The sequence below is a fragment of the Oenanthe melanoleuca genome, chromosome 7 (genome assembly GCF_029582105.1).
Source record: "Oenanthe melanoleuca isolate GR-GAL-2019-014 chromosome 7, OMel1.0, whole genome shotgun sequence".
Taxonomy (NCBI): Eukaryota; Metazoa; Chordata; class Aves; order Passeriformes; family Muscicapidae; genus Oenanthe; species Oenanthe melanoleuca.
The window spans coordinates 35,504,525-35,531,131 of NC_079341.1; the positions used below are offsets into that span (position 1 = coordinate 35,504,525).

At 41.0% G+C, this 26,607-nt stretch overlaps 1 protein-coding gene across 2 annotated transcripts; it reads left to right on the forward strand.

Annotated features, from left to right (window-relative positions):
* Positions 1–26,603, forward strand: RIF1 (replication timing regulatory factor 1). 2 transcript variants are annotated; one of them, XM_056496588.1, is made up of 35 exons: positions 1–227; positions 1,330–1,408; positions 2,115–2,211; positions 3,531–3,661; positions 4,063–4,157; positions 5,592–5,781; positions 6,295–6,387; positions 6,475–6,613; positions 7,550–7,701; positions 8,334–8,451; positions 9,502–9,675; positions 9,915–10,025; positions 10,264–10,326; positions 10,956–11,056; positions 11,354–11,440; positions 12,120–12,193; positions 12,311–12,491; positions 13,557–13,664; positions 13,899–14,048; positions 15,115–15,214; positions 15,955–16,219; positions 17,484–17,526; positions 17,768–17,970; positions 18,131–18,230; positions 18,564–18,707; positions 19,024–19,163; positions 19,815–19,904; positions 19,983–20,037; positions 20,638–23,214; positions 23,606–23,737; positions 24,030–24,107; positions 24,201–24,316; positions 24,599–24,752; positions 25,038–25,146; positions 25,435–26,603. In XM_056496588.1, the coding sequence occupies exons 1-35, from the start codon at positions 82–84 to the stop codon at positions 25,647–25,649; spliced, it is 6,810 nt and encodes a 2,269-aa protein (XP_056352563.1). In that variant the 5' UTR covers positions 1–81; the 3' UTR covers positions 25,650–26,603. The 2 variants fall into 2 exon arrangements, with proteins under 2 accessions (XP_056352563.1, XP_056352564.1); XM_056496589.1 differs by lacking the exon at positions 24,030–24,107.
* Positions 26,604–26,607: the final 4 nt, after the last annotated feature.

Genomic DNA, 26,607 nt, shown 5'->3' on the forward strand with positions numbered 1-26,607 from the left:
GCCCGCGCGCGCCGCCATCTTAGCGCGGGAGGCGTGCGGGGCTGAGGGGCGGCCGCGCTGGGGGGAGGCGGCGGCGCCGCCATGAGCGCTCCCGGCCCCGATCCCGGTGCCACCGCTCCCGATCCCGCTCCTGCCGCCGGCTCAAGCCTCGGAGCGCTGCTCCGCACGCTGGAGGATCCCGCCGCGCCGCCCGGAGAGCTGACGGACGCGCACCTCACCATCGTCAGGTGAGCGCGGGCTGGACGCGCACGCTGCCTGAGGGGAGCGGGGCGGCCTGAGGGCTCGGCCGGGCCTGGGCAGCGACAGAGCCGGGAGCGCCTTCGGAGCCCGGGCTGGGGGCAGCGTGGCCGCAGGGAGACGCGCGGGGCTGGGGGCAGGGAAGGGAGGGAGGGAGGAGTCGGGGAAGGAAGGAGAGGAAGAGGAGGGAGGAAGGAGCGCGTCTTCCCCGGGGCTGCGCATCCCAGAGCCTCCCCACACTCCGGGGGGAATCATCAGAGGTGCGTGAAGAACTGGGGAAATAACAACTTTATTTTAATGGCAGAGCGTTGCAGCGTTATGATTGGATGGGTGAAGTTTTTACTTGGGTTTTAGAGCGATCTTGCCGTGTTTTAATTGCATTTCTTTCTGGGAGGTGCTTCTTCCCCATGAGGTTGTGGTTTTACCTGCATCGTTTGGGTTTTATCACATGCAAAGGCACGATCTCCTCTCAGTGTTTCCCTTCAGTTCTGCAGTGACTTTTAAAGCTGTAGCTACTCAGATTTTACGGGTTTCTAGAAAAAACCGATAGAAAAAAAATCCTGATGCAGGTATGAAACAGCAACAGCTTTCTCAGGTTGTGTCTGGATGACGGAGCTCAGTTTGGGATTTGCAGTGAGAATCTGATGATTAACATTTTATGGGACAATTACAGCTTTCCTGCAAGGATGTTCCTCACTTATGTGCAAAGTCATCCTTGCTGCTTGTCAAGCCAGGATTTTCCTGCATTCTGGAACTGCTTTATGAGGAAACTGCTTTTTCAGCTCCTGTATTTCTGTTTTTCTAATTTGCAGCAAGTCATTTAAAGTTTGCAAGCAAAATTTTAATGTTTTTATAGAAGCTGACTAAGAAATTTAAGCCCTTAATATTTTTTATAGATGTTCCATAGGCAGAAAGGACTTTGCAGTATAACACAGGATTGTGCTGCTGGGTCAGACCTGGTGGCATTTTTGCTCTTTAGCTCTTCAGTATTCAAGAAATATGCTGGTGTGTGTCAGAAATTGAAAGTTAAGTCAGTTACAGTGTGTTTAACCTGTAAATATTGTTTGTTTTTTTCCCTCCTGCTCCTTGCAGTCGCTTTACTGGTGAAGGAGGCAAAGCGTTCATTGCAGATGTCAAGAAACACTTCCCTCAACTCTGCAAGGTGTTCAAGGTAGGGTTTTTCCATTCAGTTCTCTTACACTTCAATAAAAAAAATATATTCTCATGGGCAAGGTCAGGGGGTGTTGAAAGATTCATATTTAAGTTCATTTATGGAGTCCCAGAATCATTAAGGTTGGAAAAGAAATCATGGAATCCAACCTTTAGCAGGAATGCAGAGTGGTGACAGAGCAGGAAGAGGTTTTTGGCAAAATAGATCTTTTTTGTGGTGAGGAATTAGTGCAGAAAAAATTAAAATGTTGGGTCTTGGATGTGTTCAGGCAGCATCCCACAGACAAATCAAATTTTCCAGCCAGAAGAGTGTGTTGTGACTGCCTTAGAAACACTTCAGAATTCACAATATGCAGTAAATGTCAAGGGTTTTTAAGGATTAAAGGTTGTTCTTAGCCTTTTTTTCCTTCTGTTTTAGAAGCTTCAAAACAATTGGAGAGTCAAGTGAGAGAACATAACATACACAGCCTAAGCTTGGGATATTTGGGATTTATTTCATTAAAGATGTTTTAATTACAGGGAGCCAAAATGGCTTCAGCACCTCAAGTTGTTCTATTGATTTGGTGTGTACAGAATCCAGGGAGGGTTTCCTACAAGGCTGGATTTTTCACCAAGTGTTTGTTGCTATTCAGACAATAAACTCAGTATTTCTCAGTTACTTTTCTAACCTGAGATTCTCTGAATTTGGATTTGTTTTTTATTTCCAGGCACACATTTCCAGTCCAAACTTGGAGCTCAGTAATGCAGCATTGCAAGCCTTGGGATTCTGCACTTTTAATTCAAATAACACAGCTGAATTATCTGGTAAGTAAACAAACTGTGAGTGTAAATATATCCATCAGAGCTCTTTATTTTTCTCTTAGCTTTTATTTTCATTTTGACCAGGTTTTGTCTGTAATACAAGCAGTGTGATCAGTTCATTAATTACACCTTGTACACAAATATGGTGATAATTTTCCATACTGTTACACTAATTCTGTTTTGCTAACTTCTGGTTTTATTAAATGCTTTGGTAGTAATTAATTGTGTGGAATTAGTGATCAAAAAGAGGATATTCTTATGGGAAAAGAGTGAAGAACCTATTTGTAGGATTTGAGGGTGCACAGTGGAGTTTTTCCACATTTTCCAGCTTTTTCTTGGAGCTTTCTTTATTCCATCAAATCATGGAGTGATTTGAGTTGGAAGAGACCATTGAAGGTCATCTAGTCCAGCCCCAAATATTTCAAATTAATCTAAAGTAATCCAAGATCTTATGACCTACATTCCTAGAAAGTGCTAAAATCTTTTTCACAAAAACATTTGAGGACTTGAGGCTTTGCCTCAAGGTAAACCCACAGGTTTTTGGTAACAGGGGTGAGGACATTTTTCCTGTTTCAAACTGGTTGTTTTGGTTTTTCTCCATTTTTTCAGTGTCCTCTGCTTTCCTATTATGCAGAATTTCCCCTGGTTTCCTGTGAGAATGAAGCATTTCTAACAATGTCTATTAATATATCTTTCTTCCCTCTCAGAACTCATTTTTTCTAACCAGTTGCTAAATTCTGTTACAGAATGTCAGGCTCCAGAAATCACAAACAATGGGGAGTTCAAAAGGCAGGGAGGACAAGCAGCTCCTGTACCTTTGGTGTACTTGTGCTTGGGGGAGAGGAGTGGAAATGTCCTTCCATTTTTCTCATTGGGAGCTCATTCACCCACAAAGTGCAAAATTGCTATAAATCAGACTTTTCACCCTTGAATTTTAAAGGAACACATGATTTCCCCAAGTCTTATATTAACCTTATTAATTTTTGTGTAATGAGCTACAATTTTACCACCTTTAATAACAAAAAGGCTCTGAAATAAATTTGTTTATGTCAGTTTGTGACCAAAGTGCTGCTAAATTCACTTAAAGAAGTTTTGAATGATTCAATACTTAATCTTTAGCTCAGGTTTCTAATTTTATGGATTCTTACAAAGTTAATACAGATGCACTGCATTATTATGAATATATTGTCAGTGTTTTGGCTCCAAAGTGATGTTCAAGGCAATAAATCACCATGACTTACAGCTGAATGGATCCTAGGCAAATAGAAGTGAGCAGAATGATCTGGGACAGGATTTTGAGGGTTTGTGTGTTCTGCTTTCAGCCACTGAGACCCAGGAGCTGCTGGCAGCAGTGAACAGCGTGGCTCTGAAATGCTCAGACAAAAACACTCGCACTCGGGCACTTTGGGTCATCTCTAAGCAGGCTTTTCCTCCAGAGGTTGTTAAAAAGGAGGTGAGGTTCTTCACTTTTCTTTTGCTGGCCTCATTTCTCACAGAGAAAAGTTGGTAACAAGAAGGTGAGTTTCTTCATTTTTTTCATTTTGGTGCTGTCCTTTCCTAGGGAGAAGAGGCAAATTCTTTGTCACTCAGTAGGTTATTTCCCATCAAATCTGTCAGCCAACTATCAATTCTTGGAAAACCTGAGCCAGAAAATATTGCTTTCCTTGAGGGGAAAGCTGCAGTGTGAGCAGTGAAATATCACAGAGGAGAGAGGTTCTGATTATTCCAGTTCAAAACAAGGCATGGCATAATCCAAACACAATCCTGGAAAAGGAAATGTCAAAAGGAAATAATTCCAGCTCCTCATGGAATTTCTATCTGGATGCTCACTGTGCTGTTCTCTTGTTTCCTCAGGTGTCCAATATTCTCTGTACCCTGGAAACAATCCTGACTAAAGGAGAAGTTCAGTCTGTTGTGGTTGAGTATGAAGCACTTAATGTCATTATTCGGTGAGAGCTCTGCAATATTCAATTCTCATCCTTGATTTGAGGGGGAAACTTCATACTAAACCTTAGTGGCACTAAGTGTACTAAAGAAAAAAAAAACTTTAATGCTCCTTGAGTTGTTGATTATTTTAATTACAAATGATGACCTTAATAATAGTATAATCATGCTGATGCAGAAATTAGACAATATTGCTTTAAGTTATGTTTTCACATTTTGTTTCCAGAACTTGTCTGCTTGAGAAATTCTCTGCCATTATTTGGGGGTTTATTTAAAAATATCCCCTGGGCAACACATTTTAGTGCAATGTTTCCTATAATTATTGAAATTCCTGTTTAATTGCAAAAGTGACTTTTTAGTACATCACTGTGAGTGCATTTGTTCTGGTCAGCAGAACTGAAATATTCAAATTTTATCTTTACTTAGTGTTAATTTAATTTCTTTACATTGAGCTTGTATCTTGACTCTTCTTAAAGACTCTTTTGAACTGCAAATCCATTTGAAGTAGTTATTTTAAATAGTTCTTGTCCTGTGGCTTGAATAAAATTACTTGAAAAGCAGAACTTTTCCTTAGTACAGCAAATTCTCCATAAAGTGTAGGGATTGGGATTTGACTTTGGGAAAAGGGGGACTTGAGAAAATTCCAGGATTTCTAGATACAGGCTGGCTTGAATATGTGCCAGATATTCCCATTTCTGCATGCTTGGTGTGTGTGGGGTGCTGGAAATGTGTGGAATTTTGTCCTGGTGTGTTTGGGAATAGGAGAATAAAATCAGCTCTGAGCAGCTCAGTGTTCATGGAGTCTGTGCAAACCTGGCTTGGGATTTTTCCAAAAGTTGTTGGGATTTGTTCCCCACTGTGTGGGAGCTGCTGGGAATTCCCAGGGATGGTTCATGGCCAAACTTTCCTTGGGCACTGTGCAGTCCTGTCAGGCTCTCAACTGCTTTGTGATAAAACAGAATTGTGATAAAACAGAAAGGACAGCTCTGGGGTTTGTCTGAAATAACAAAACTTTGCAGTTTTAATGCAGTCTCAAAGTACAGTTGTTTAAAAAAAAGCTGGAATGGTTTCCTATAAATCATGGATTGAATTAGAGCATTTATTGATGGTACAAAGATAACTTGAGTGCCTGAGCTGTCTGTTGGATTCTCTAAAGACTATTTTAAAAAATAACTAACTAATTTCTTTCTATCCATTATCAGAATAAAAAAAAAGCATAGGGGGGAGGAAAAATATTCTAAAATTTTTAATTTCTATTACTAATCTTTTTCTTGATACCCTTTAAAATTTAAACCTACTTTACCTCCCTTCTATCCTATATCACATCATAAAATAAGTAAATAATTCTATTATTATTTAGCCCACCACATAAGTTAATACATTAACCAATAAATCTCTAATTAAAAAATCAAAACCTTTATTTTTTTTTTTGGATCCAGCTTAATGGAGCAAACTCCAGCCCAGATGGGAGAAGAGGCTGTGAGGTGGGCAAAGCTGATCATCCCTCTGGTTGTCCACTCAGCTCACAAAGTGCAGTTAAGAGGTGCCACTGCCCTGGAGATGGGGATGCCACTGCTCCTGCAGAAGCAGCAGGAGGTGGCAGCTGTCACTGAGCACCTGATGACCACAGTGAGTGACACAGCTGGGCCTTCTCCACCAGGAGAAGTTGGGGGTCTTGGGGGACATTAATTTACTGTGCATTAACAGCAACTTCATGCCAGTGGTTTGAATGGGAGAAAAAATGGAATTGTAAATATAGTGAAAAAGTCCCTGCAAAAAGGGGATGGGAGATGGAATTTGGAGGCTGGCTTATTTAATTAGCTTTATTTTCTGCTGCAAAACCCAAAAACCCAACCAAACAATGTGGTTTGGGGTCAGGGTGTGTTTTGGCTTTAAAGTTGGAGGAAATGCAAATTTCCTTTGCTTTGTTGGTTGCCACTGTCAGAATAACAACCTAAAAAGAGATAAACTAAAGATAACTAGAGAGATAACTAAACAGAGAATCAGGTGGAGCAAATGCAGGATGAAATCCTGATGTAGAAACAGAGTGGTTGTGTCCCCAGACATTGCTATGAGTGTGTAGTTTATAGAATATTTAAAATCTGTTTCTTGTAGAAATTCTGTTTCTTTCTGTTTCTGCAGAAATTAATTTCCGAACTTCAGAAATTGTTCTCTGCCAAAAACGAGACCTTCGTGTTAAAGCTGTGGCCCCTGTTTGTCAGATTGCTTGGAAAGGTAAACAGAAAGACATCAAATCTTTAAGAAAAAATGAATTTTTAACAGCAGAAATCTCTTTGAAATTCTGATTTTTTTCCTGCTCAGACCTTGCATCGCAGTGGCAGCTTCATCAACTCCCTGCTGCAGCTGGAGGAGCTGGGATTCCGCAGTGGCTCCCCAGTGGTGAAGAAAATTGCCTTCATTGCATGGAAGAGCCTCATTGATAATTTTGCCCTAAATCCAGGTAGGTTTAAAAAAATAAAAATAAAAATTAACCTGACTTGTTTTGCTTGCTTTAATACAAAACTGGAAAAAATTATTCTGTTAGTGGTCAATCAGTTTTGTGTATATCACTGGATATTCACATAATGGTGCATAAAAATTTATTGTGTGTGTGCACAGGTTATTAAAATTTTAATATTTAATATTTATATTAATAAAATTAAAATTTTGGGGGTTTTTTGTTGGGGTTTTTTTTCCTTGTTTTGTTTTCTTTTTGAGGCAAGGTGATAGTTAGATCATTTATTTTATCCTAATTTTTCTGCTGGTCCTGCTAGAAATAGAATAAAATTAGTAAATCTTGTTTTGTGCTGCTATAATTGTCCAAACAGCAGTGAAATAGTGAATAAAACATTCTGCATCTTTTATTTTGGATGGTGTAGTTTAACTGGAGAAAGGCAACATTTCAGGATTTCAGAGGTGTTAAAAAAAAAGTTGTTTTAAAGGTGTAACCTAGATCTGGATAAGTTTTTAGTCACCTTGTGTCAAAATACAATAATTTATACCTTGATGGTGCTTCTCTGAAAAATCTGTGTTTAATTTTTCTTTCTCTGGAGCAGATGGGACCTAACAGAGCAAACAGGAGGGAATTTCTTCTGTTTATCACAGAATCCCAAAATGGGTCAGGTTGGGTCCAGCCTCTCTTCTCCAGCAGGCTCTGGTTGGAATTCAGAAAATTTAAAAGCAAAGAATTGAAAGAAAAGTATTGAAAAGAAACATTTGATTTTTCCTGAGCTGTTCTAGGCAATAATTAGAGCAGTAAGAGAATTTGCAAGGTTGATGTGGTTGAGTTTTCCAAATTACTGTTAATTGAATTTGAAGCTAAAATATATTAGGGGACAAAACACAATGGTTTAATCAAATATTGCTGGTTTAATAATTTGTATTTTTGATCTTCCAGACATTCTGTGCAGTGCTAAAAGGCTGAAACTGCTGATGCAGCCCCTGAGCTCCATCCATGTGAGGACAGAGGCTCTGGCACTCACCAAGCTGGAGGTGTGGTGGTATTTGCTGATGAGACTGGGCCCTCACCTGCCCTCCAACTTTGAACAGGTAACCCAGGTGACAGCAACTCTGATCCCCTCTGAGTTAATAAATCAAACATATAAATAAATGTAAATACCTAGTGAAATATTCCTGCTTCATCCCTTTCTGCTTTAGACTGAAATCAAACTCCTTCAAGGAACCACTTTTTTCTTGTGTGTGATTTAAAGGAATATTGGGACTCACAGCCCCAAAATATTGGAGAGTGTGTGGCAATGTCCTGTGAGCATCTCTGAAAATCTCCCCTGAGTGCAGCCTTTATAAATTAGTTAAAGGCTCTGTTCTCCTTTCACCAAGGAAGTGTGGGCTTGGAAAAGGCTGCCAGAGGGAAAAACTGAGGGGAAAACCATAATTATTTAGGAAGATAAAAAGAAAAATGATGCAGGTGTTCCAATTCTATTCACATTGTAAGTGGGATGGACATGAATTTCATTAAATTAATCTTCAAAATGTGAGTAAAGAGAGGAAAAAGTATTTTCTTAGGGTTATTAAAACCTATTGCATCCAACAGGAATTTTTGTTGGATTAGACATTTCGAATTCACTGTAATTACCCAGAAACTCAGATTTGTGAGCAGCAGCTAGTGTGTGATATTTGAAATGATTTTTATGGCTGTAGCTGTTGCTGGGATCCCTTTGCAGGTTTGTGTCCCATTAATCCAGAGCACCCTGAGTGTGGATCCTCCTGCTGCATTCCCAGGAACTCCCTCACGCCCCAACAACCCCAGCCTGGGCTCAGCAACCCCTGGGCAGAAATCAGGTACTGAAACATCACCCTCTTGAAATTCCAGCTCCATTTCACTCTCTTCTCTTTGTCCTGCTTCTGCTTTTTCATTTATAATTATTCTTGAAACAGGGATTTTTCTGCATGGTCACTGCAGGGCTCAGAGATCAGGATTTATATTGGGTAAGATGAGGCTGTTGCTGTCATTATTTAAAGTTTTAAAAGTTGAGCCAATCACAATTTGAGGACCAGTTTTGATGTCCTGAGTTGTTGTTCTCTGTTTAAAATCTTATTTTTCATATATTAATACATGTGCTATTTATATGTGCATTTTATTTCTGTAGCATTTTTAATTTCTGTCTCAATAGTAGAGACTCTTGGAATGGTTTGGGTTGGAAAGGACCTTAAAGCTCATCCAGGCTCATCCAGGGACTCCTCCCACTATCCCAGCCCTGTCCAGCCAGGAATTCCTTCCCAGTATCCCATCTAACCCTGCCCAGTGATGATGATCCATCAGGAATTTTAATACTTCAACCACATGTTGAAGCCACATCAGTTTGAGCTTTATGTCTAAATATCCAATAAAGAACTCCTGGTTTTTCTTCTCTTTCTGGCTTCCATGGCTTGTGCCATTCTATTCTGCTAGATATTCTTTTATTCATAAAATTCTGTAATTAGCAGCCTCAGGGATGTCCTGAATTTGGAGGAGTTTCCTGTGTTCCCTTGTTTAGAAAGTTCATCTTAGTCTGAATTAGTCAAAATATTTTGCCAAGACCTCTTAAATTTGAGTTCCAGGTGACAATTTCCAATGGGAGCTGTTTTGTAGCAGCAGATTTCTACAGCAGCAGTTCAGTGACTGTGTAACCACAGCTTCCATGGAGATTTGTGTGGCCAAAATAAAATCTGGTGTCCAAGAATTCATAACTTTGGGGCAAATTTTTATACCTGGCAAAAATATGAGAAGCCTGGCTGTGAGAGATGCCTTTCAGCCAGCACCACTCCATGATTTTTCCTTTTTCCTGAGGAATTTGGGGCTTTTCCCTGGAATGTGAGACACTGATTTGTGGATTTGTGTCCTTCCCCCAGGTCCTTTCCCATTTGTGAGCCCAGGCACACCCAGGATGGCCCTGAACAGCAGCACAGCAGCAGTGGTGCAGTTCCCTTCCATCCAGCTCCTGGGGATTGAAATGCTGCTCCACTTCCTCATGGGACCACAAGTTGTGGATTTTGCAAAGCAGAACAAACTGGTGCTTAGTTTAGGTATGTGAGTTTTATATAAATATATTTAATTTGTATAGATACATTTGCATAATCTCAAATTTTGTCTTAATGGAAATGATTTAAATGAAATTATTTAAACTTTGAAGTGTTGTCATCTTTAAAATATTTTTATGTTAAAAATGCTGTGAATACACAAATACTTGATTATTTTTAAGACTTGTTTTCCCAGTAAACTGCAAAGTAACAGGTTTATGGAATGTGTTTTTTTGTTCTTGTAGAGCCTCTCCAGTACCCACTGATCAGTAGCCCTTCTTTTTTTTGTAAGCATGCCAGCACTCTGATAAATGCTGTTCAGGATGGCTTTGTTGCAATTGGAAAAGAAGTTCCTGGTAAGAATTCAGTGATAGAATTTAAACATTTTCTGGGAAATCAAATGGGCAAGGGAAACATAAAAAAGCAGCACTTTGTGTGATATCCTGATGGTATAAAAAGCAGAACTGGCCTGACTTGTGTTGAAAATTGAGTTTTGGCTTAAATCAAAACCTGTCCTTGAACACAATTTGTATTTTAGCTGCAATTTCATTTAATTTTTGTAGCAAACTGAATGGAAGCATTGTTACCTTGCAGATTGTTTGCTGAATGTTATCTGGAAGGACATAAATGAATTTGTGAAAACAGCAATTGAAGCAGGTAAAAAGAGGCTTTTTCTCACCAGTCAGAGGTGGTTTACTTTTAAACTACACCATAAATTGATGTTTCATTGCTTGGGTTTAATCTGAATCAATAATTCTGTTTTATTTTAAAGCAGTTTCAAAAGAAAAACAACCCTCAAGTCTTTATTGCAGAGGAATGGAGGCAAAAATTAAAGTTTTTGACTCTGGTGCCTTTTTTTCCTCACTGAAATTCTGTTTTATGGTAAACTGTATTATCTGCAGATGTATAAAAGTTGTTTCCTATTTTTAAAATGTCCTTTATCCAAGGGAAGTCCAGAATATTCATAATAATTCAAACTTTTGTATTGAAAATCAAACAAAAAATCAAAAAGTGTTCTTTGGTTGAATACAAAATTCCACAACTTTTATGTATCAAAATTCAAATCCTTAATGAAGCAAAAGTGTTTCCATTTCCTAATTAAACTTGGAGGGTTTTATTTAAACTTTGAAATTTCATTCTTGTTATGAGCAGAATTGATACTTGAATCTCTGAAGTATTTGGTAAATTTTTACAAATTTACACAGAATTTTTTTTGCTTTTGCATTAAAAATTTGCATGATGCTCGGTGGCCATTCTGCTGTGATTGGAAATGTTCTTTATTCCAGGAAATAAGAAAGAAAAGCAAGGCTCAGAAATACTGACCATGTTACTCCAGGCCTTAAAAAACACTGTGAGATCAAATTCTCTGCCTGTGCAGAAAATGCTGGTAAGTTTTTCTTGAAAACCATTTTCAGATTTAGCAGCAGAATTGGATTCATGGTTCTGTGCTTCAAAAAACACTTTGGAGACCTTGATGGAATTTTTTGTGTTTAATTGAGGGAAATTGTTTCCATTTTACTTTGATCTGTGGTGTTGCTTGAAATATTTGAACCAGAAAAAATATATTTAAATGTGGTTTTTTTTCCTCTCATCCTGTATAATTTATATATATTTTTATATATAAGTATATATCAGGAAAAATGTATTTAAATGTGTTTTTTTTTTTTTCTCTCATCCTGCTTAGTCTCTCATTGATATCACTGTCAAGGAGTTGCCTCCAAAAGTATTGGGATCCCCAGCTTATCAGGTTGCTGATATGGATCTTTTAAATGTAAGTCTGAATTAATTCTGGGGTTTTATTCATGCTGAAAGGTCAATTTATTGTCAAATTACTTCATGTTTAGAGGTGCAGGCTTTGTTTGCAGGCCTCACTTCTGAGGAGTAATTTAACTGTCTCTAATAAATGAAATTACTGCAGGAAAAAAGGCTGATAATTATTAGTGAATATCATTCTGTGTGCTGCATCAGAAGGGAGGAATAGATAATAAAATATTTAGACATTAATCACAAAAACCTGTGAAAGGCTGGAATGATGCTGAATTTGGGGGATTTTTGTTTGGAGAGGAGCAGACTGAGAAGGAAGCAGTGTACTCCTAAGTTGAGATTTTAATTGGCAGATATTAAATACATTTGTTAAATACTCTCAACATTAGCAAACCTGAAATATTTGGGATAGATTTGAACAGAAGTTGCCCAAAAAATCTCCTGCTGTAACCTGGAAATGAGCAAATCCCAGGGTCTGGCAGCATCTTAGGTTTTCAGTTTTCTTTTTTTTATGTTAAAGTGTTAGAAATGATAATTTTGAATTCGAATTTTTTAATTTTTACAATTAACAATTACAAATTTTTGGCTCAGAGTGAAGTACAAGACAGAAACACTTGTGGAGGTGAGGCAGCCATTTCATTTGATTGTTGATAAAATGTTTTAACCCCTTCAATCTCTCTTCCAAGGGAACTCCAGCTTTGTTCCTCATCCAGCTGCCTTTCCACAATAATCTCTTGGAATGCTGTGTGACAGATGAGAGGTGGGTGGAGCTTTGAGCATCCTTAGAAAATACCACACAATTTATTTTTTTTTCCCTTCTAATATCAACTGGAAAAAAAATTTAAAAATCTGTTACTTGTGGAATTTCCTTCCTCAGATTCTTTGGGATTCTGGAAACTCTGGTGGGTTTTGCCCTGTCTGGCCCCACCTCTGCCCTGGCTTTCAGTGAGTCTGTGCTGTGTGTCATTGATCAGAGTGCTCAGCAGGTGGGCAGCAAGGAGCACCTCTGGAGAATGTGGAGTATTGTTGTTAATCCTCTGACTGACTGGATTAATCAGGTAATTCATTCATTAATCACAGCCTTCTGGTTCTCTTCCACAGTGCTGGGCATTTATCTGAATTTTTTTTGAGGAATTCCATGTCTTGAAGGGATGCTGAAATTAGATAGCTTGGCATAATCCTGCTGGTAAAAACCATGAAAAGTTTCCCTTCAGGAACTCTTAAATACCATGGGGTGGTTGAATTGGTGAAAATAAAAAACTATATTGGTGAAAATAAAATAAATCCCAGATTGGGATGATCAGGATGTAATTAGACCTGAGTTTTACTCATGGTAGATATCTTTAGTGCAATAAAAGCCATATAAATTATAATATTTAAGAGATTTAGCAGCTTATTTACTAGAAATACATTGAATATAATGCAAGAGTTGCTGAATAAATTAATCCTCATGAGTTATTAGATCTAAAAATCATAGAATTTTGGAGGAAATTTTAGGTGCTTTTATTTACAGCAGCATGGACACAGGGAATGGCCAGAGGGCAGGGATGGATGGGATTTTGGGATGGGATTCCCAGAGCTGTGGCAGCCCTTGGATCCCTGGAAATGTCCCAGGAACAGCCTGGGATAGTGGAAAGTGTGGAATGAGATGAGTGGGGTTGGAATGAGATGAATTTTAAGATCCTTTCCAACCCATTCCAGAATTGTCTAAGTGTGACCATCATTTCTGAAATAAGTGAGAAATGCATCAGACATTTTTTTAATTCTTAACATTTAGAAACAGAACTTTTTACCCTTGGCTAGCAAGATCTTCCTGAGCTCTTGAAAGAGCAGAATATCTGATTTCAAACTGGATTTATGGCAGTGAATCAGGAGCAGCCTGATTTGTCATCCCAATTTTCAGCTTCATTAATGTCCCTGTTGGAGACAAAATTTGGGAGGAGCCTTCCCAAAGGTGTCTCCTCTAAAAAAGCAGGTTTCAGCAAGTTTCAGTTTCAGCAGCTCTTCTCATAACTGGTTTGGGAGATAATCTCCTTGGAGAAAAGTGGAATAAACTGTTTATTTAACAAGCAAAGTATGAAAAATGAATAATATTAAACCATAAAACTCTTTTCTTGTTGCAGAACAACGAGGTGAACCAGGGGGATGCCCTGGAGCACAACTTCAATGCTGTGTACAGTGCTTTGCTGCTGCCAGTATCCCACATTTTCCCCACTCAGGGATTCCCACAGGTAACAACAAATAAATCAAATTAATTCAAAACAAATTTTTTATAAAACTTCTGCTGGGTTTTGGTGCAATACCTCCGTTGTACCACAGATTTAAAACCCTAAACCTCCAACTTTAAACCCTAAAGAATCCCCTAGGTTTTGACAGAAGAAGAGAACATAAAGCAAGTTTTTCTCTGTGATAAATATTGATATTTATCCTTTTTTTTTTTTTTTTTTTTCTCTCTGTTGTTAAAGCCAACTTTGAAATCCTTGCTGCGCTCGTGGTCAGACCTGTACCGAGCTTTTGCTCGTTGTGCTGCTCTGGTTGCAACAGCAGAAGAAAACCTGTGCTGTGAAGAACTCTGTGCCAAAATAATATCTGGGCTAGAAGGTGAAACTCCAGTAGTGAGTATAAAACATATAATTTAGCAGATCTCTTTTAATCTGGATGTAAGATGTGTTGTAAATTCTGATTTCTGCACTGTGGAGTGGTTTGGAGATTTAAAGCTTTAAGGATTCTTTTTGCTGACAGGAGTTGGTAGAGAAATGAAAGGAGGGAGTGGAAATAATTATAAATTTTAAATATTCAGGCAGTTAAGCAGATTTTAGATTTGTTTTCTGATTAATAAGAATGGTTAATGAGTGTCATTGTGGTGGTAAATGGGATTTGTATAGGGGAAATGTTTATAAATCCACAAACCTAATTGCAGTTAGGAAGGAGGAGCATGAAACCATCAGCCTTGTACACTAAAATGTGAGGATTTTACTCCTAAAGCTGAATAAAAAATTAAGATTTTGAAAGAATCAGCGTTTTTATTACCTAAATTGCCTATTCCCAAACTCACACCACGAGGGGAGGGGAATGAACATTTTCTTTGGGATCTAAACTCTTCATACTTAAAAGTTCACTTTGGAAAAAATGCTGTGAAAGAAAAAAAAAAAAAAAAAAAAAAGGAATTAAAAACCTGGAATTTAGAGGATTGCATTGTAATTACCTTGGATGCTGCTATGTCCTGATAATAAACATCACTTCCAAAAATCAGTAGTCACTAAACAAACCAAACTTAATTTCAAAGCTCAGTGTGAAGTTCTATTGAAACTTCTTTTAGCTCTTAATATCAGTGCTCCTTTTAAAGCAAGTTTGGCCTAATTTTGGAGAATTTATTTGGTTTAAGAGGGGAAAAAAACCAATTTGATTATATTTTTCTATACACTAAAAATTATTTGTGCTCTGATGTTAATGACAACTTAATTGTTGTGCCTGTAATGACTTTTCTGGCAACCAGGCTTTGTCCTTGAGACCCTTGAACTTTAATTTTATTTATTTCTCCTAGATGTTTTTTTTTTTTTTTTTGTTTTGTTTTCGTTTTGGTTGTTTTTTTTTTTGTTTGTTTTTTTTTTTTTTTTTACTTTTTGTTTCTGCTGCTTGATTTTTTTTGTTTCTACTGATTTGTTTCTGTTTCCTCCTCAGGTGTTTTCCATGCTGGAAGGTCTCACCCACCTTGTGTCAGTCATGGTTGACTGCATCAACTTTGCACCCTATGGGACCAAATTCCAGCCCAAAACTAGATGTAAGGAAATACTTAAAAAAATAAAAATTGAGGTTTCTGTGTGTGGCTTCAAGAGTTGGTTAAAAATCAGAGTTTAACAGAAGAAAAAGGATTATTGTGTATAAAATATTGTTATTTTTGTTTCCTATTCCCACTTAAGCTGCTAAAGCTGAAAAAGTAATTTCCAAAAAAGCATAGTTGAGTATAAAGGTATTTATCATTTCTCTGCCCCATGGGAATTTGTTAAAGTAGTAAAATGCAGGAGGTTTTTTTGTTAAAGTAGTAAAAAGTGTTGGGCTGCTGAGGGAATGAAATGCTTTAGTTGGAAATGTTGGTGAGGAAAAACATAAAGAAGTAAAAAATAGTTCACATTACTTCATTTTCAAATACATAAATGAAGTAAAAACTTCACTTCCAAATAAATAAACCAATAAAAATTTATATTTCTGCTTCCCTCCTGTTCACTGTCCCAGAATTTGAGTATCAGGTTCTGAGGAGTGGTTCTTTATTTTCAATAAAGTAGGCATTAAAACCTTAAAAGCAGAATCTGACCAGTCAGAAAGACAAATAAGAAGAACAGAAATCAGATAAAGTTATGCATTCAAATGAGATTAAGTTGTTAAATCAATTTTGAAGTTATTTATGGATAGATTTAGGTTGGGAATCAAAATCTGCCTCTTATGTAGACTCAATCTTCAGCCATCTTTTGTTGTTAGTTAAGAAAAAATAATCCAATTTTTAACTGAATTCTTTCCTTTTAGCTCCCCAGACACCCACAGACTGGGCTAAGAAGAAGAAGGAGCCCCTTGGCAAGCTCAGCTCTCTGTTCAGGCTGCTGCTGCTGCTGCTGAACTCCTTCCATGAGTTCAGCTCCAGGGAGGAGCCCCCAGAGCCCCTGAGTGCCTTGGGCCCCTCCCTGCTGGCTGCCCTGCACTCCCTCATCAGCCACATCTCCCTGCCTTCCCTCCTGGGCACCACTTTGGCCTTTTTTTCCAAGCCCTTGGCAGTGTTCTATGAAAAAAACAAGTGAGTATTGAAAAAAAAATAAGTGTGTTTTATAGAAAAGCCAAGTGGAGGTTAGGTAGGAGAACTCTTGAGTTGTGTGGGATGGAGTTCAGGACTTGCAGAACTTGAAAAAAGCTGCAAATTTCAATTTTTGCCATTTTTTCCAAGCCCTTGGCGGTATTCTATGAAAAAAACAAGTGAGTATTGAAAAAGAAACAAGTGTGTTTTATAGAAAAGCCAAGTGGAGGTTAGGTAGGAGAACTCTTGAGTTGTGTGGGATGGAACTCAAGGTTTGCAGAATTTGAAAAAGCTCCAAATTTCAAATTTTGCCATTTTTTCCAAGCCTTTAGCAGTGTTCTATTGAAAAAAAAAATAAGTGTGTTTTATAGAAAAGCCAAGTGGAGGTTAGGTAGGAGAACTCCTGAGTTGTGTGGGATGGAGCTCAAGGTTTGCAGAACTTGAAAAAAAGCTGCAAATTTCAATTTTTGCCATTTTTTCTGAGCCTTTGGCAGTGTTCTATGGAAAAAAAACAAGTTGAGTTTTTTTAAAGAACCCAAGTGAGTTTTTTGAAAAAAAAACCACAATTGAGTTTTTGAAAAGAATGCAAGTGAGTTTTCTGAAAAAAAACCCCAAGTTGAGTTTTTCTGAAAAAAACCCCCAAGGAGTTTCCTCCCATTTTTCTGAGTAATTATACCTAAGGATTTTGTATTTGTATATTTATATAAGTATTTTATATATTTTTATATATGTATAAATGATTTTTATATTTATGCATTTATTTCTATGGAATATATTTAGGTGGAATATATTTATTTACATGGAATATATTTATTTACATGGAATATATTTATTTCTATGGAATTGCTTAGTTTATGGGATTGCTTAGTGGTACTTCAGCTTTTTAATGCAAATATTTCACCTTTTTAATGCAAACATTTATGGGGCCTGGGAAATGTGTTTGAGGAGAGCATTAAGAGTGCAATTAGAGGTAATTAATAAGAAAAACTTTAATTTAAGTTTGTACTAATTGCCACTGACTTTTTTATTAATTTTTCCTCAACTCAGCATATCAGTATCAATGAAATTTAAAGGAGAATTTGGGGTACTCCATCAGGAAATTGTTTATTCCCCAACTGATGCTCATTTCACAAAATGCTTCTATTCCAAGAAAATGATTCCACACTAAAATGAGAGTGCAATGCTGGAATTTATGATCTGTTCAATTGTTAGGCTTGGGATAAATGAGCCAGCAAAATACAAAAATTAATTGAATTTGTTTTGGCAGGCTCCCTGAGGTACCCAAAGTCTACAGCAATCTGAACACCAAGGTAAATTTGCTACAGAAATCACTGGGGGGAATGTGGAACAAAAATAAATTAAAAATGGGATGAGGGTAGAGATTTAATTTTGAAATGTTTTGTTCTTGAGGGGAGGAGCACTCAGCTCTTGGACTTTGTGATGAGACATTTCGGGCTGTAATAATAAACCTTAAAATCAACGTATCATTCAAATATTGCAGATTTTCCTTGAAAATGTTGATACTAAAGAGCTGTTTTTTGTTCTCCTGAGCTGGAGAAGCTGCTGGCAGAGATGCTGCAGTGCCTGCAGTGTCACTGCCCTGGCTCCTGTGACTCGGAGCTGCTGCAGCAGCTCAGCCCCGTGCTGTGCCTGGCCTTCCAGCACAGGAACAAGCAGCTGCGCCAGCAGAGCGCCCAGCTCTGGAACTGCACCTTTGCCAAGGCCTCCTCTCTCACCTACCCTGAGGAACTCAAGTAAGAAACACATTTTTATCCTTTCCCAAGTTCCCAAGTTATGTTGTACCATTCTGATTCCATCTGCAAGCTGGGGGATTTTTTTATTATTTTTTATTATTATTTTTCTGCACCTTTCCTCCTCCAGAAATCTGAGTTTTTTGTTGTTGTTGTTGAGCAGGTCTGTGTTAAGCCAAGCCAAAAAGAAAATCCCTTTGCTGCTGCCTGGTTTTGAATGCATTGAGATGTCTGAGGAGTGCAGTGGCCCTTTCTCTGACATGGTAAATAATTTATTGGGATTTTATGGGAATTGTTCAGCAGGGAGTGAAAGGTCGGTTGGGATTTTTAATCTGATTGACCTGCAGTGGTTTCATGTTTAGAATTATAAACTCTACTGATTTAACACTGTCAAAAGGTGGTTCTTACATTTCCTGCACTGTAAATTTTGGCTTCTAGGAATTTATTTGAAATAATTAATTTTTAAGTTGTCCTCTCTGTAATTTAAAGGAAGTTTGTGAGTGTGGGATGGTTTTATTCTAGAAATTACCACAGGGTGGGTTTGTGAGATTGGAGTTTCTTCCCCCAGCGCATTCAGTTTGGTTTTGTCTGAACAGATGGAAAATTCCCAGCTGGATGCAAAGATCAGTGGAATGGAGGTGAAGGTGGGACAGAAACGAGATTCAATATTGGCACAGACGAGTGAACCAAAAAATGATGGCAAAGACAAGTCCAGCAACGTGCAGGCAACACCTGCCAAGGTAAAGTGTTCCCACAGAGGTGTCCTGGAATCAAATCCAGCATCTTCAGGACAAAGTCAGGAGTTTGGTGATGCTGAAATACTCTCCTTCCCAACTTAGGCTGCCCAGCACAGTCTGATTCAATGTTCTGTCAGAATTCTCTGGGTGTGAGGGTGGTAAAAACCCCTCAGTTCTCACTCTGGCTGGAGGCTGTGACAGATTTGGGTTTTGGTGGGTTTGGGGCTTAGCAGGGAGGGAATTGTGTCCCTCAGGAATTCCTGATTTTCAGTTCCTCTCTTGTTCCTAACCCAGAATTTGGGTTTTTATCTTTCTGCAGTTAAAACTAGAATTTTCATCTCCTAAGACAAGTGAGACACTTCTGGAAGAGGAGAAGTCTGTTGATTTTGTGTTTATTCCTCCAGAAACAAAACCAAGAATATTGACAGAACATCAGAAAGAAGTGCTTAGGTCAAAGAGGTCTGTCATTTATTGTTTTAAACTAAATGTGAAATGTCATCCCTTAAGCTTAACTTCAATTCCTGTTTCTCACACCCCCAAAGGTGATTGAGTCTTGTTCTTCCACCCAAGTTATTAAGTTTAAAACTAAGAGAGTTCTTTGCTTTGTTGTTCTAAAGCAACCAAATTATTCTTGCAATTGCATTTCCTCTTCTGATTAAATTAAATCTCTCTAGTGTGTTTGGAATTTGGGAATTTGGAGCTTGGATTTTTACTTTGTGACTCACTTGCAGTGTGAAATAAAAAATGTCTTTTTTCATAAATCATGGAAATGAAAGGATTGGGTAAAACAGTCTGAGGAAAGGATTTCCTGAGTCATCAGTATGTCAGGAATTAGGATATTAGAGACTCATCTTAATTGCAGGAGAATCTTTGGAATTATCCTCTTTTTAATGTGGGAAAATAACACTGGGGTGCTTAGGCAGCAGAAGCAGAGTAAGCAGGACTTGTGTGGCAGGAACTCCTCTGGGCTGTGGTGGATTCTTTGCAGAGTGGGATCCCAATCACAGCTTTTATTCCCCAAAAATAAAGTTGTAAAGTAAAGATGGCCTTGAAATAAGGAGACAGTAAATTCCAGAGAAGAGTCTGACTCCATTCCTGGTGTTGTTCCAGAGCTGATATTCCTGCCATGTACAACACCTTGGATGCCTCCCAGGACACCAGCTCATTTTCCCAGTACACCCAGAGCCAGGAGGATTCTGTGTAAGTGAAAGTGCTCAATTGTGCTCATTAAAGGTGTCTCCTTTGGCAGCAGCACTGATTTCAGTAATTCTGTTTTAGGGAAGTACCACCTTTAGTGGAAAATGCCAAGGAAGAGCCTGCAAAGCAACCTCAGGTAATTCCCATTGTCTGATGGTGTTTATTAAAATAGAGTTTCTGTCATAACATGGGGGGTTTGGGGGTTTGTTTTCCATTCTCAGTACCAAGTGAGAGAAAATTTAACACTACTGCAGTGCTGTGTTCTGCTTTATATCCTTCACTCCTGACAGGCCCAGTCATTGGGTATTTGAATTCAAAATGGGAGGTTTTATGTGAGCAGTTTCTCATCACTCGTGTGCCTGTGCTGCCACAATATTTTATTGGGATAAAAATTGTAAACTCTAAATTCCTTGTGGGGGGGAATTCCTGAACAGCTGCTGTGCTAACTGTAGTGCCAGTCAGACCAGGTAAAATACAGCAAAACTTCAAACATTTTTGGAGTTCTTTGGTTTGGAATTAAATGGCTTTTAAAAAAAAAACAAAACAAGGTATCATTTCTAACTTCCAATAGATAATAAATAATTTGGAGGGAGGCTGATTAGAAAAACCTTGTGGGTGTGTTGTTTTCTATTGCACCAGAACTGTGGTTGACTGTTACAGTGTATTCATAAGGCAAGTACAACTGTTCCATTTGAGTCCTAGGACAAATATTTTGCTGTTGATATTTTTGGGACAGGAGGAAGAGGCAGGGAGTGAAGGATGTCACTCAGAGGAGAGCCCAGCCTGCAGCAGCGAGGGGGAGGCCAAAAATGAGACAGCTGAGATGATCCCAGAGGAATCATCCATTGGAGAGGGACTGGAGACAAGTTCTGTGGAAGCAGCTTCCCAGGAGGCCTCAGCAGGGAAGGAGGACACCCCAAATGTCACCAGCAGCTCAGCCTCCAGTGACATCATCTCTGGCACCCCCCAGCCCGTGAGCCGGCGCCAGTCCTTCATCACCCTGGAGAAATTCGGGGCTGCAGAGGGCAGAGCCTTCAGCCCAGCCCCTCTGAGCTCTGTGGGGGAGCTGCCTGGGAGTGCTCCTGAGGCAGCCACCCAGGACAGCAGCAGTGGCAGCAGGGCCAGTGCTAAAGCAGAGAAGTCTGGAGAGGAAAGTAAGAACGTTGCGAGGAGCGAGGCCGGGGCCACGCGCAGGGTGACGCGGCGGCAGAGCAGGATGGAGCTGCAGGGCCACAAACCCAAACTGCAGGCCAGGCCAGAGGAGTCCCTGGCCTCTGACAGCCTGGAGGGCAGTGCTGAGCTGGGCTCTGCAGTGGAGGATGTGGAGCATGTCCTGCTGAGCCAGGCCCAGGCTCTGCCCCCTGCAGAGCCAGACATCCAGAAAACAGAGGATGCAGCCCCGAAAATGGAAAAGGTGCAGGAGCTGGACATGGACTCGAAGGAAAACACCCCCCCAGAGAGCAGCAGCTGCTCTGAGCAGGCCCCAGGGGATGACAGCCAGGTGCCAGCAGCGTCCCCTCAGCAGAAACAGCTCCGGCGTTCCTCCAGGAGACGCCCCGAGGCTCTGGAGAGCTCAGGCAGCCAGGAGAAGGAGGAGGGGCTCCCAAAGAGAGACAGGAGGAAAGAGGAGGAGAAAGCTGGGCAGAAGAAGCTGTCCCAGGGGAAAGGAGATGGATCCCAAAAGCAGAAAGGAATTGCTGGGAAAACAACAGAAAGCACAAAAGAGAGCAGCCAAGCTGAGAGAGTGGCAGAGGACTGGAGCTGCAAGGACTCTGCTGCCTGCAAGGGCCTGGAGGAGGAGGGGAACAGGGGCAGGAGGGCAGAGGATTCCCCCAGGCCCGAGGGGGAGGCTCAGGGCAGCCTCAGCACTCCTGGGCAGAAGGTGGAGCGCCCTCGCTACCACACCAGGAGATCCTCCCAAGGTTTGCTGTCCAGCATAGAGAACTCTGAGGCTGACAGCTCTGAGAGCAAGGAGGAGAGCACAAAGAAGAGGAAAACCATAAAAGTGAGGAGTAGAAGCAATTCTCTTGAAGGAAAATTGAAAGAGGGACAGGCAGGGAGCCAGAGCCTTGAGGAATCTCCCCAGGGAAATGGAACTAAGAGTCCAGTGGAGGTAGATAAAGGTGATCCTGAGGTGAGCACAGGTGCTGCAGTGCCAGCTGAGCCAGGTGGCCTGGAAAGCCAGGAAATCCCTGCAGCTGCTGGAGAAGCTGTGGGGTCTGAGAATTCAGGTGCTCTGCAGGACAGCAGCGTGGAGCACAACAAGGGTGATGCATCCATGGAGTCACTGAGCAGCCCCTGCCTGTCTGAGCAGGATGGGAGAGCAGCAGAGGAGAGCAAACAGGAGGAGAAGCAGAGCAGCCCAGGGCACTCTGCAGCAGCAGCCAATGCTTCAGCTGCTGAGCCCTCCTCTTTGCAAAGCCATGAGTGTCAGAGCAAGAGAAGCAAAAGGGTGAAGAAAATCAAGAGCTGTGATTGCTGCTTCAAAAAGCCAAAGCTGCAGGTGACTGAAACAAAGCTCACTGAGGAGTCAAAGAAGGAGAAAGCTCCTGAGCTGGAGGAGCCTGAGAGCAGCCCAGTCCAGACACCTGGGAATGTTTCTGGTCACTCAGATCTGGAGGAAAGTTTGGCCCTGGCTCCCTGTGGGATGAGCACTCCCAAGGAACCCAGCAGCTTCAGCTTGGAAAGCCAGGGAGTGGCTCTGGAAAGCATGGAGGGGAGCAGTGAGATGGTGGAGGAGGAGAATCCAGAGGGTTCAGCTGCTGAAACCACCGAGTCCACGGAGGAAATAAAGGAACCTGCTGAGCAGAAGGAGCAAACAGAACAGGTTCTGCCTGAGAGTGTTCCTGCAGAGCCTAGGGAGAGCTGCCTGGACTCAGGGGACCAAGGGGAAGAACCAGCAACTGCAGAAAAGGAAGAAATAAATGAAAATGGACCAGTGGAAGAGGTGCCTGAGGAGCTGAGTGTTGACAGCAAACCTGAGGAAAAAGAGATGAAGGAGCCAGAAGGAAATCAGGAGGATAAAGGAGAAGCTGAGAGCTCTGCTGGAGAAACTTGTGTTGTTCCAGATGAAGAGATGAAGGATGAATTGATGGAAGCTGAAATAAAAGTGCCTGAAAACGTGGCCTTGGCAAACACGAGTGTGGATTCCCCTCTGAAGGTGGAAGGGGATCCCCAAGTGCAGGTGACTGAAAGCCCCACCAGCCTCCAGGCCCGCTGCACCTGGTCCCCCTCAGCCTCCCCCTCCACCAGCATCCTGAAGAGAGGGGTCAAAAGGAGCCAGGAGGATGATTCCCTGTCACCTGCCAACAAGGTATCCCGTGGGGATTGTGTGCTGCTCAGCACAGCTGGGATCAGGGACTGAAGTCATTCAGTATGTTGGGTTTGTGAATATGTTGAATATGGTTTCCATTGTGAGTGATCTCACAGAAAAGGTGAGGTTTGGGGTTGGGATGTGCCAGCACTGACAGCTTGGCATTGTGAGAGGTTTTATTTTGAGTCTGGATCACTGCAAAACCTCAGCAGCATCCTCAGGGATGTTCATAGAGATTTCCTTTGGGAATCCTCACAGCCTGTCCTTGGCTGAAACATCCCCTGTGTCATTCAAGGACTTCAGTGATTCCAAACTGAAATTTTTTGTCTCCTCAGACCCAAGCTGTGCTGGGTTGAGTTCCCACTCTAAACCCTCCTTCTCTCCTCCTCAGATCCGTCGAGTCTCTTTTGCAAATCCCATTTTTCAGGAGGGCCTGGCAGACGACATCGACAGGAGGAGTCCTGTCATCAGATCCCATTCCTCACCCTCTTCCAGAAGTCTCAAAATCCTGTCTAACATGCAGGTCAGGGTAAATCCTGTTACAGTATTCTGTATGTCCCAAGTATTGGTGTATTTATCATGACTTTGGTGCATGGTTGTAGTTACTTACACACAGCTGTAAGAGTTGAGGATCAAAATTTTACGAAACAAAACTGCTTGAGCATGACTCATTCTGTTACTTTGAACTTAAGTAAACTCTGAGGTTTCAGGGGCTAAAATTTCACTATTAACTGAATTCCTACTGTTAACTGAATTCCTACCATTAACTGAATTCCTACCACCCTGAGACGTTTTTTTCCTCTTTTTCTATCCAGCACATTACCACTCCAACCAAAGGATTTCTGTCCCCAGGATCTCGTACCCTTAAATTTAAGAGCTCAAAGAAGTGTTTAGTAAGAAGTGCTTTGCTTCATGTTTCTCTATTTATTTTTTCTTGTATTCAGTGTGTGATATTTAATTTAATACTTTTCCCTGTGTTCTCCCAGATCACAGAAATGGCCAAGGAATCTCTGCCGTGCCTTACAGAGTTTGTGTATCCTGCCTTGGCTGGCTGCAAGGCCCCTGTGGATGTCATTTTACCTCAGATCACATCCAACATCTGGTGGGTGGCTTCTGCTTCTGGAGGTGACATTTCAGTAGAAACTGAGCTCTTACTGAACCAGAATTTAGCCAGAATTCCTTAAAAAAGGATTGGGGTTGGTTGGGTGAGGAAGAGACTTGACTCTTGGAATTCTTCAAGCACTTTTTTGATGACTGAAAAGCTCCCCAGGGATGGGGAGTTTGTGCAGGGCCAGGGGTTGGATTGATGATCCTGTGGGGCCCTTCCAGCTCAGGATCTTCCCTGATTCTGTACCAATAACCCATTTTTCCTCCCCTGCTGCAGTGCCAGGGGCCTGGGGCAGCTCATCCGAGCCAAGAACATCAAGACTGTGGGAGACCTGAGCACTCTGACAGCTCTGGAAATCAAAACTCTGCCCATCCGCTCCCCCAAAGTCTCCAATGTCAAAAGAGCTCTGAAAGGATACCATGAGCAACAGGTAAAGGGGAATCTCAGCACCCAGGAAGCCAATAATTAACTGTCTCATTAATTGCAGGGGGAATTTTGTGGTTTTTCCTTCATTAAAAACATTCAAAACCTAATCCCTGCCTGCCTCACTACCATGAATTCAAGATACAGATGACTTGGTTAAATTATAATTATTAACAGGAAAAGTGATAAAAGTGATTTGATTTACTGTGAGGCTAAAATATATCTCACTGTGTAATGTAATTTTTTTTTTTTTCAATCTAAAAAATGTTTTCTCTCCCCAAAAAACGCCCAGGTAAAATCTCGAGCAGTGGAGGAAAGCTCAGTGCTTGAAGATGCTGAAAAGCCTGGGAATGATGTGGAGGAGAAACCTCTTTGTGGAGAAGAGGAAAAACTTGCAGCAGGTACCTGCTGGTGGCTTTTTGCTTTGGATTTGGAGGGTTCTGCTGTCTTGTCTTTGCTCTCAACTGATGGGAACACCTCATCTTTTTGGTTTTCTTTTGGGTTTAGTTTTATTCTGACAATCTTGACCAAACCCTGCAAAATTCACCCTAAGGAAGTGAAAATTCCCCCTGAGGGTGGAGTGCCTTTGCTGGGCATGTTTCCTGTGATACAAACACGATGTGATTTTGTACACAACCAGCTGGAATTCAGTTTGGATTTTGCTGCATCTCTCCTTTCCCCCCTTGCAGATCTGGTGGAAGCCCCCACGAGCAGCGAGCAGCCCCCTGTGGATCTCCTGGGGCAGATCCAGGCTCTGGCTGCCCAGCTGAGCTCAGCAGATCTGCATGGCTACTCTGGCAGGCAGCTCTTTGAGATGCAGGAGCAGCTGGCAGGGATGGCCTCGTGCATCCTGAGGAACCTGCAGGCTCGCTGGAGCTCCCCTCCCCACCAGGGCCCCGAGTAGCTGCAGCTCCTGAGGAGTTTGGGACAACACTTCTCCCCCCAACTTGTTTTCCTTACTGCTCAGTTACTCCTTAAATCTGCATTTTGTGCTATAGGATGTTTTTTAACATTTCCATAAATTGACCATCTTTTTGTTTTGGTTTTTTGTTTGGTTTTTTGTTTGTTTTTTTTTTTTTTTTTCTTTTTATTTTTTTTTTTTTTGGTTTTTTCCCCCCTAATTTGTGGGACCGTTTCCTCCCTGGCACACGTGTTTCTATGGGATTGCTATGCATCTTCCTTTCAGGCAGTGAAACAAAACCTGACAAAGCTGTGCAATAGCAAAGACTGTGAAAAACCAAACCAAGAGAGTAATTAAATTATTTTTTTCAAATCCAAAGTGTTCTTACTGCTGCAAACTCTCGCTGTGGGGTGAGAGCTGCAGCTGCCAGCTCTGCCCCCCTCCTACCCCAGCTGCTTCCTTTGGAGCTGCTGAGCTCTGGCAGCTCGTGTGAGGTGAGCTGAGCTTCATTCCCTCCAGCAGGAGCCTGGGATTTGTACTGGATCTATTTTTCCATGTATTTTTGTACAAGTCAAGATGAGGAGTGCTGAGGAGAAACGGGAGAGAGACTCTGCAAAGCCCCCCAGGCTTTGCCCCATGGCCTTTGCTGGCAGCAGTTCTCCTTGTGGGAAGAATTTTTTATTCCATGGGGGAATGGATGAATTGGACAAGAGCTCTTTGTATATTGTGTACAGACTCACAGCAGATGTTGGGTAATAATTTATGGAGTTTTAATTGCATGGACTGCATTGCTGCTGCTTGGAGACCTTCAGCCAGAATTCCCAGGTTTGTCCCTCTGGAATTCTGATCTGTATATATTGGACTGTAGCTGTCCAGATGGATGTTTATTGGAAGGAACTGCTGCAGGTGGTCTTAGAAATTTTACATGGGCAAATAAAAGAGCAAATAGTTCCCAGACTTG